At 47.8% G+C, this 10,908-nt stretch overlaps 1 protein-coding gene across 1 annotated transcript in view; it reads right to left on the reverse strand.

Moving 5' to 3' along the window:
- The window catches only part of ADCY5 (adenylate cyclase 5), a 199,921-nt gene extending 189,671 nt beyond the window's left edge, over nucleotides 1-10,250 (reverse strand). The window contains exon 1 of the mRNA XM_056496843.1: nucleotides 8,886-10,250. Coding sequence (XP_056352818.1) covers nucleotides 8,886-9,887 — 1,002 coding nt within the window. The 5' untranslated portion in view covers nucleotides 9,888-10,250. The remainder of the gene's footprint in view (nucleotides 1-8,885) is intronic.
- Between the last annotated feature and the right edge of the window lie 658 nt (nucleotides 10,251-10,908).

A 10,908-nucleotide genomic window follows, 5' to 3' on the forward strand; every position in this document is an offset into this window, starting at 1 on the left:
AGCTGCCATTGGGTACCTCCCAGCAAATGGAAAGAGTTCATCATTGGGCAAGCATGTCTGAGGAGCTCTGTCATCTCTGGGCTGACCAGCAAACTACTGTTTTTAGAAATACTGATTTGAGTAGTCCCTTACCACAGCACTGCTCTAAGAATTCAGTCTGCAGAGTGAGAGGGACACAGGGATCAGTGCTTGTAGCATTTAGTCTAGAGCAGGAAATTAAGGGAAGGAGGCAAGGCTTTTTCTGGAAGGGAAGATACAGACAGGGAACTGTTTGCATCAGCAACATTTTATGACAGATTCTTGCAAGCAATGTCGCAGCCTTTTCTTCTGACTATGAAGTGAGACAGAATGTCTTATACAAGCTGCAAACATATTTGAAGAAAAAACAGTTTGCATAAGTTGCCTCTTTGAGAGATCAATTTCTAATGTCTGGGGGGAAAAGAAAGAGAACACAAACCTTTCTTTATTTCTATTCCCTCTGTGTTGCATCAGCACAGTCCTTTGTTTACTGTCTGCAAAGATGCACTCTGATACTAGTGGAATGTGTATATTGAATTTGAAGAGCAGCTTTAATTCCCAAAACTCAACCTCCCAAAAGCAAAGTTTCCCAGGAAAACACAGGATGATAGCCAAGCACGGCAATACCACAAAGACCCAATTCACAGTAAAAAATTTGATGGGTATTACATGGGTGTGTAAAACTTTTCATGAAAAGAAAAGGCAATTTAATATTTCATCTGGAAACTCATCACTCAAACTGCAGAAGCAGCAGTCTAGGTAAAGGAATTATAAACAAAATCAGGGCAAGATTGAGGATGCTTTGAAATATACTTCTCTTCTGCTACTTCTGCTGCTATGAAGTAGGAGAAGCCACAAATGATGACTATACAATGCACACTACAGACAGTCCTGATAGCATCTTAAATACACAAATATGATTTGTGTTCCTGATGTCTGGGGAAGGGAATAAAGATACATGGCAATTACATTAGTGACATATAAATATGAAGAAAAAAGAACATAATGATATTTTATTTGCAGAACAAAGCCTGACAATACAATGAAACGTTCTATAGTGAGTGCTGCAAGAAAAATCCTACCAGGCATTAGTGAGGCCAGCCTGGCACCAGGAGCAATGCTGTTGGGGATGCCAGTGCTGCCCATTAATTCTTCAGCTGTGGGGGGTCCTACCATTTGTAAACACATCATCTTTGTGGTGCAAAACCGACTGTCTGGCTGAAGCAGATCACAGGCTTGTCTACCCACCAGGTTCCTGGTGGGACAGAGAACAAGGCTGGAAGCAGAAGGCAGAGCTTTAAAATGTGTTCAGTCCATTTCTCTGAGTGCCAGAGCAAGACCATCTCATGCTAAATTCTACTGCAGGTCTGCTGAATGATGCCATTCCTGTACCTGCCAGTGATGAAACCAGCACCATCATAAAACAGCACAGAGTTTCACTGGGAGTGGTCCAGTTGCAGGTGCTAAAAAGCATTTTGAGTCTTGTCTTGGCCTGACAGCCATTTTATGTGTGACCTTATTAAGTGCTAGAATTTTCAAACTTTCCTATGATAAGGTGAGAACATTAAGGAGTTCAGGAGACAAATATTAAAATTCTTGTCTGTTTCCCACACCCCCTCATAACTAGATTATCCTTTTTAATATCTTTGGGGTTGTGTTTTTTCATTCACATGAGATTTCCCCTTGGGTTTTTACCTAGCCTAAGGACTCCATAATAATGAATCAAATTAAGTTTCTGGCAGCAACGGGCTACATCTCAGGTAAAGACAAAAAAATATTTTTTTAAAAGTATCACCAATGTCAAAACAAAAAGAAGAAAGAGCATCCCATGGATGAAAGATATCACAAGTTCAGATCACTAGGCTAGACTTCAGAGGGAGGGAAGGAACTAACACTGAGCACATCCCACATCAAAACACAGGACTTGCAGGAGATGAAAAAGTCACACAGCAGTTAGACAGGAACCCCACCCATTTCCCAGAAGCTGTAAATCTTCACATTCCTTGCACACACTTTGCCACTGTCCTAACCCTCTGGGCCATAAAAACCCAACGTGTAGCACATCATTAAATCATGCAGCAGCTGGAAGGCTCGAGGGAGATTCTGGTGCACTCCAGCTCCCTCTGCACTGCCCCTTCTGGGTACACATAACCTGTGCAAGGTGCCATGTAAACCCTACAGAATAAAGCAGATGGGAGGACAAACCTTGCCCAAGGCTGGTAAAACTTGGAGCCCTGTCTCCTCAAACAAAAGTGGATATTTTCTCTGAACTGCACCCATCTGCACAGGGAAAAAGAATGAAAAACAACAGACAAAACAAAAAAACTCAAAACAAAGAAAACCCCCAACAAACACAAAAAAAAAAAAAAAAAAAAAAAAAAAAAAAAATTAAGAATAGAAAAAATTAAAAATAAGTAGAATGAGACAAGAAAAAAAAAGAGATGGGAAGGAAAAGAACAAAAGAGAAAGACAGGAACTTTTCAAAGCACTGGCTCTCAGAAGCCTCTTGCGAGCTACAGGGTGGATCACTTTACCAGATCCATGGAATCTACTGTCAAAATAATTTTGATTTTTACCTCTCAGTTCTTCAGCCGTTGCTGAGAATTTTTCATTGCATCTTCTACCAGGACAGAAGGAAAGTTCTTTTAGTTCAATTAGAAAATGAGAGCAATACCCAGTAGTACCAAATATGATGACCAAACCAGCAATTCCCAAAAGATTGTAAGTATTCCAACTACTACAATGGCTAAAAAAGTTAGTGATTGTTCCACTTTTCTTAAAAAACAGAGAGGGAGCCATGGTACATGACTGAAAGATTAGCTAATCAGACACAAATTGAATGCATTTGGAGAACAGCCTGGTGCCCAAAGTTCACATTCCAGCTGGGCTGAGTCCCAGTCTCTTCCACCCCAGGCCTTGGCAGCGCTGCCCACACCATAGAGGACTCAGAGCAAAAGGACATTTAGGAAGCACTGGGCCATTCAGGCTCCAGGAGGGCATGACCAGTTCCAGTGAGCCTTTAGCACCAGGATAAGCAGCATTTTATATCACTGCTGTTCAGGTTTATAAATCATCTGAATGAGGCTATTCACAAAAGACCACAAAAATAAGATGTCCTGCTGTGGACAGGTCTGTGACAGAGAGCAGGGTGACACATTGGTGTCAAACTGAGCCATCATGCCCAGGACACCAAAGGACAAGGCAATGGCTGCTTTGTAAGATTAGGGCATGGAAATTTACCCTTCTGCCTCCTGCAGAATCCCCATGTTGCTCCAAAGTACCTTCACCTCTCCAGAAATAACAAGTGGCAGCACACTCTGCCTTTTCAAGCATGTCATAGAAATGCCTAGAGGGACAAGTCTTTTTGCAATGCACCTCAGTCACCCCTTAGGTTTTGTCTTCAATTCACTAAGATGCAAGGCAGCTATAAAAGTGTGATTACTACCACAAGGCTGAGAGAAATTACTTAAATAGGTCAGTTTATCAAGACAACAAACCTATTAAGAATCCAGGAACACTAAGAAATTAGACACACAGCACTCTTTCACACTAACAGGTTTTGATACTAGTGAACATTACAGTGAAATATTAAACTAATTCATGGTAGGGGAAAGGAGGATGAAGCAAGGGGGTAGATTAGGAGGTGGAAGGATCATAGGGCAATTTAGGTAAGAAAAATGGATACACCTTTGTAAACCTCAAGCAACACACGTCCAAGAGATAAAGACAATATTCTTACAAAGGACTAAATTGATACACAATACCTCAGGGATTTACTTAATTACTTCTATTACAGAATTACCCTAGGGAGGCAACTATCAATGCAACAGTTACTGAATATTTCAGGTTGCCATTTTTCCCCTGAACAGAAGACTGCAAATCAATTTTCACTAACTTCGGTGCAACTGCTGCTCAGGCAGATTCTTCAGTAGTGAGCAGTGCTAGAGCTCTTCTTACTGCACAAGAGCCCTATTGATATCAATGTTTATGCAAAACAGGGCATTAAGTGCTGTTTGAGGCACCCAGCACCTGGCCCCGTGTGGCTGAGCACCTCAAAAACCCCATCCTTGTACAAACATTACTCAAATCTGTTCTCTGGGTGGACAAAAGTAAAACAAGCAGCACGTAACCATAGGAGATCTGACACAGATCCATCTGCATTCCAGGTAGCTCATCTCTCCTTGATGAATAAAGACAGTGCTGCTTGAAGACACAAGGAAAGCACAATGCAAGGACTTGATTAACACACTGCTGAGAATCTGTCTCTAAATCAGTCATCACTTACATATATTAAGCATGCTGAGGCTGGGATGGAACATACAGTACTACTTCTACTGTGTGACTAACTTCTTCTTGAATGCCATTCAAATTGCCAACAAGAAACCATCTCTACAAGGTGCTAGGAGACCTCCACAAGATTCAAGTCGATTCCCTGTTACAGTAAGAAATTGTTTTTAGCCCTGCTGAAGTGAGTTTGTTTATAAAAAGGGGAGAGACTGGTTTTCATACCAACAACTTCTGAGAAATGGTTAAACTGAAATGCTACACTTTCAAGAGAGCTGCCATGCAGGTGTAGATCAATCATCTACCACTAACATGCATTGACAGAGAGAAGGGCCAAGACATGCACACTTCTCAGAAGTGAAGGATGAGGAGTACTAATGCAATGCTGTTATGATGGAGACACGGAAAAGGGTCGAGCAAGAAGAGCCCTGAATCAGAGAAACAAACAAAAGACGTGCTGAGGTAGTTCAGAACTTTGCTATCAGAGATCCTTTGCAGAAGGTTTGCAGTAGCATTTTGGGAGAAAAGAGATCAGTGCATTTCAGTTTCTCTTCCAATGAGGTTACTGACACAAGACAAAAAAAAGGTATTTATTTTTCGTGGTACCTTAACACCCACCCACTCACGCTGAGTTAATAAACAACAAAGACTTAAATGTATCCTTGAATAAGGAACCTCAAAAAGTTACAATAAAACAGGTTTGGATGGGAAAACAGGAGTGAAACTAGCCTCAGTCCACGGCTTGTTTGATGTTTGTATGTGGCATTCTTATCCCCTACTCCTGTCCCCCACCCACTCCCACGCACAATCCCCATCCCTTTTTAAGTCTGATTCAGAGTCCAATAAACTCTCTTGTGAAATTCCCTGTCCCTTAGCCCATAGTCTTACAAAAATGCCAGTGCTTACTCAAGACTATCCGTGCTGAGGGCAGCTGGTCTCCTCACATGACTCCAGTTAAGCATCTGCAACCCACAGGCTGCAGCTCTTCCCATGCGCCCGTACAAGCCTGTGGGTCAGCTGGGCATCGGCTCCCATCGGCCGGGGAATAAATCTCACCCTTATCTCTGCCCTGAATGCAAGGCAGATTACTGATAAACAGTACACTTCTTTCTCAGTTAAGTATTAGAAAGCCTCATTCTCATGTAAAGTAATGCTTACGTGAATTCTAGAGCTGAGTGTGTTCTCAGAGCCTGAGAGTGCATCGAAGCCAGCCCATGGAAAAGGCTGGCCTGGAGAGAGATACACGCAGAGGGAAGAGGACACACTTCCATGCAGTGAAACACATTTGCAACCTGTCCCAGAATAATACCAGCACATAAACCTGAAGACAAATACAGTCATCCCCTCTCCAACAAATCCAAAAGCAGCTCTTCTACAGCTGACTGATCACAGGAACACATGAAAAAACCCCTTTAAGCAATCCGGATTTGAAGCTGGTAGAGCATCATCTATTCACTGTGTTCTGCTTCCAGCAGTCTGCTGCCTTTGGAAACAAGTAAATCCTCAAACACAGGAGTTCTTTTTCTCCCCTCCCTCAGCATTGGATAACTTTTTAATAAATGCAATAATTAGCACTTTTTAAATTCCAATCAAATCTCAATTCAAGAAGCCAAGATCATTGCCTCTAGCTGATCTGACTCACAGAGGTACTCATCTTTTTGACAGGGGTGCTTTCTCTTGTGAAAGACAGACTCCTCCAAGTAGCAAACAGAAGTCAGAGCCTACTTCCAAAATCCAGTGACCCCAGAAGAATTATCTTAAAAAGCATCTCAGTTAGGACTGAACAATGACAACTACTTTTACCCCTGTCACCTTATGGATTCAGAAACATCAGACTGCATTAACCCTTCCATGAAGTCTGACTAGTCTTGGATCAGAGAGTCTGGGAACAGAAAAATCCAGCAATGATAGGAGACCATTCAGACAATAAACCCATGCATCCTCAGCTAGGAAATCCAACAAGCTGGCTTTCCCACAAAAGGGACCTACTACCAAGGATTTCACTTTCTTGAGAAAGAGGAGATTTTAACAGGCTCCAGAGCCTTATAAAAGCGCTCAGGAGTCAACACAAGAGTCACCCTGCTCTAAATGTTGGTGGGTCATAACAAGAGTGTATGATTTCTCCTGGTTTGGAAACAATTTGGAGAGGATTAAGAGCAAAAAAGGGCCCACAAAGTAAAACTTGCTTAAGTACTATAGTTTAAAGTGCCCTGAAAAAGAGAGGAAAGGTGATATACATCCTAACCAGCCCTTCTTCTGTGACTGCTGGATGTAAAGTACCATCCGGTCACACAGTCACAAATGCAGTCACATCCACTCCTGCTCCACAGAACCCAGGCTGATGTGACTGCCAGCGTGAAGTCACAGAAAACATCTTAACTCCCTCTTCTTGACTTATCTGGTCTTCACTTGTCTTTGCCTCTGGTAGTTTGAAGGAGGAAATAGGGCTTGAGTGCATTAGGGGGCAGAGCTGAACCCAGTGGATTTCCACGGCAACGAGACACAGCCCCGGTGAGGACAGCCTGTTAATAGCTGTGAGGCAATGTGCTCAGCAGAACACATTTTTCTATCAGACAGCCAGAGACAGCAGCTCGTGGAAGGAATCTGATGCTTGGCCTTGTACAACCCCACTGAATTCAGCCCATGCTACCCCAGTGTAGACTACAGCAAGACAGACTGTGTTAGTAGGAAAAATAAACAGGCAACCTGGAGAGACACTCTGCCTTTGAAGACAAAGCAAGAGTGCTCCTAGGACATTCCTCATTCACTGAACATTTATTGCCACACCATAGGAAAACCCCAGCATTCCTATGAAAGTGAAAGCAACTGTGCAATGCACAATTTGTGCATACTGTACCATCACCTACTGCCCATGCTCCTACCTTTGACAAGTGCACATTCATACACAAGCCAACCTCTCACAAACAACCTGCTATTTGGAAAGGGAGGGAGCTGTAATTGTTCCAAATTTTCTACTGAGGGAGTCAATCATTTGGCCTTTGTAATTTAGGCTCCTTCCTACTAAAATACAGTTACCAACACTTCCCAACAGGATGATATTTTATCCATTTGTTAGTATCCTCCAAACTCTGCACATAACAAACTGCTAAATCACCTAGCCACAATCATGATGGGATTTGCCTTGCCATGTAAGGATAGTCTCCAAACACACTGATTTCAACAGGACAAGTCTCAGTTTTTAAAGTAAAAAGCACACATGAGGGTTTGCAAGACCAGAGCCCCAGTAGGGAAGAGCTGAGGCCATTAGCAAACTTTTTCAAGTCAAGCAGAAAAACACCAACTGTCCCACTCACAGTGTATGCTCTGCTGGAAATGCACAAAAAAGACTTTTATATCAAACATAAGAAAAATATGTCACACACAGTTTATAAAAATATCTGTAACAAACTAAGAACAAAGACAGTAACTCTCCAAGTAGGTTTAACCAGTCTGGGGGGGGAAGAGAGTATTTTCATGGGCTATTTTGTATAGCAGAACAGTGACAGCCTCAGTGCTGATGAGGTTTTCTTTAAGTCCTACAACTTTTCTTGCCACTGCAATAGGCAGAACTCAAAAAACCCAGAACTAAGACTCAAAGCAGGCACTGAGCACGAGGCTTTATTTTGTATTACGTGTTAGGACTGTAAAACTTCCAAACACCTGATTTTAATAAACAATCCCCATTTACACATAAACATCAGGGCTGACTCTATGACAGGCTCATCCTTGCACAGAGTCCTGCACATTAGAAGGATGACAACTGCTTCACAGCTCCAACATTTTACATGTGGTAAGCTTAAAGCACGAGTCTCAAGGCTGCTTGCTTTGCTTGAAGAGTGGCGCCTTGTACTGCTGTTGTTTATACAGATATGGTAATTAAAAATTGCACTGTAATGCATTTGATAATAGTCTTATTGTTCCCATGAACTGAACTGCTTCAGTTAAACATGATATCACAGCTAAATAACAACCTGCATTTATACCTTTTTTTGTTTTGTACTTTTTATCCTGCCTGTACAGGAACTCTAGGCTTTTTCACCATAGAGATTTCCAGCACATCTCAGAGTAAAACACCTTCCTGCTAAACCAAAAGCTTACCCCACATTCCCATGGAGCATGCTCTCCTGAGACACCCAAGCTCTGTGCCAGCACTGAACCCACAGGATAACCTCTACCTGATAAAAACAGCCAGACTTTCTACACATTTCTCAGTAAAACACAGCATGCTGTTCCATAGGTGTGCTTAGCACAGGGCTATTGCATTAAATACAACTGAAGGGCACTAGCAGGACTGTCTGGCAGTGCTGGAGCAGCCTTCATGGAAACCCAGTAAGACACACTTGTATGTTTAGAGCCTTAACTTGGAGAAGAAACAAAGGACCACCACAGCTATTAAAACAAAGCAAGGCTACAGGCGAGCCAGCACATTGCACACCATCCCACCCAGCAGCAGGCAACCCAGGAGTTCAGCTGAAAGTCCTGTCAGCCTTCCAGCACCGGGCAGGCCTACGGAAGGCAGACTACCCCGCTTCCCTTGCCCTTCAATGCTGAGCACACACCCAAATCACTCAGGGCTTGCCTACCTGCTTCAGGAGGAACTTATCCTCCGCGTTGATCTTGAGGGACACGGCCAGGTGGATGGCGGAGAGCACCACCCCGCTGATGACCGCAGCTCTCATCCGCACGGGCAGCAGCGTGTAGATGCTGTAGATGAAGAAGACGGTCCACCAGATGCCCTCGGAGGCGCTCCTGGGCCACACCAGCAGAACCCCTACCACTTGAACTGCCAGGATCACCAGGATGACAGAGTAGCACGCCAACCACATGTGGTCCTGGTGGAAGTTGTTGCGGTTGCACACCATGCACAGCACCACCATCAGCACGATGGCCAGGGAGAGCACCACGACATAGGATACCTCATAGCGGCCGTGTGCGGCATGGAAGATCAGCATGACCACACAGACCAGCACCAGCACGGCCATAAGCATGGTGAGGCTGCTCTGGTTTAGCCGAAAGAAGTAGCGCTGATACAGACGTTCCAGTTTCTCAGACTGGAACTTCTTGGACCTGAAGATTTGCAGCAGGATACTGCAACAACTGCCCATGGAGAAGGCCGCCTCGGAGTCCCCCTCGTCCCCGTCCTCTTCCTCCAGCTCCTCAATCTTGGCCTTGATGCGTTTCTCATCCAGCCCCAACTCCACAGAGCGGGGCCGTACCTCCCCCTGCTCCCCCAGCTGCCGGGGGCTGGCATTGTTGGGGGCAGCGGGGGAATCACTGCCGGGCGGGTGCCGGGACCGGTGACGTCGGCTGTCGTCACCGTGCTCCTGCCAGGCGGATTTGGACCTAAAGCTCATCATCCTGCAGCCGCTCTCCCCGCGGCTCCGGGGCTCGTAGTCTTCCTCGCTCCTCCACCTGCTCGACATGCGGGAGGCCTTCTTGCCCGAGGACCTGTTGGGAGGCGGCGGGTAGGAGTAGCCATTGGCCCGGGCCTCCGCCTCGCCCCAGGCCGAGCGGTGCTGCTCGGTGCCCGCCCAGGGCGCGGGGCCGCCGAAGCCCGGGGGGCTGACGCTGTTGGACCGGGACATGCCCTGAGGGACGGGGCCGCGGGCGAGGGGATGACGGGGCGGGCACAGGGAACGAGCCGCCGGGAGAAAACCCCAAAAGGCAGCGGGGAAGGAGAAAAATATGAGAGGGGAAAAAAAGGGAAAAAAAATAAGAAAGAAAGAAAAAAGGCAAAACCCGCAAACGCCCCCAAAGTCTCCGGAACGGCCGGGCGTCCCCAGAGCCGGGGTGTCCCCGGCGGGACGCTCAGGGCAGTGCCATCGCCGGCCCCGGCACTGGGACACCGCCGAGCGCGCTCGGCACGGCGGGGACCGGGACGGCCCCGGCTCACGGCCGCTCGCCCTCAGCCGCGCCGCGGCGGCCGCAGGGGCTCGGGGCGCCGCGGGGGAGCCGCATCGCAGCGCGCCCGCACCGCTCCGGCCCGGCCGCCGCCGCTTCGCCGCGGGCCGGTGCGCGGGGAGCTGGCGGAGCTCAGGCTCGCAGGGATGCGGCAGCCGGCGGCGGCGGGAGCATCCCCTGCCCGAGGGGCGCGGCGGGGGGGCTGCCCGGGGCGGACCGGGCTGCGGCGGCGCTCCCGGCTCGCCTCGCCTCCCAGCGGCGGAGCCCCGGCGGCAAGGCACGGCCGGCGGCAGCCGCGCCGCTCATGCACCCGGCCGCCGCTCCCGCTACGCCGCGCTGCCTTCGGGCCGCCGCGGCGCCTCTCCCACGGGCACCGGGGGAGAGGGGAGAAACCGGCAAATCTGAAAAATCGGAAGGGTAAAGGGAAGGAAAAAAATCCCCAAAAAGGCGAGGCGGAGCAGGGGCGGGGGCTCGGCGCTGCCTCCCCCGCGCTGCCGGCGGGGCGGCGGCGGTGCCGGTGCCGGTGGCGGAGCGGGGCTGGGGCGGCGGCGGCCCCGCGCGCGGCTCTCCCGGGGACGGCGGCGCCGCGTCCCGGCCGCGCTTTGTGCTCCCCATTCAGCCGCGCGCCGGCCGCGCCGCCCCCGCCCGCCCCCGAGGGCCCGGCCCCGCCCCCGCCCGCCCCCATTGGCCCGGCCCCGCCGCCGC

Source organism: Oenanthe melanoleuca, chromosome 7, assembly GCF_029582105.1.
Source record: "Oenanthe melanoleuca isolate GR-GAL-2019-014 chromosome 7, OMel1.0, whole genome shotgun sequence".
Taxonomy (NCBI): Eukaryota; Metazoa; Chordata; class Aves; order Passeriformes; family Muscicapidae; genus Oenanthe; species Oenanthe melanoleuca.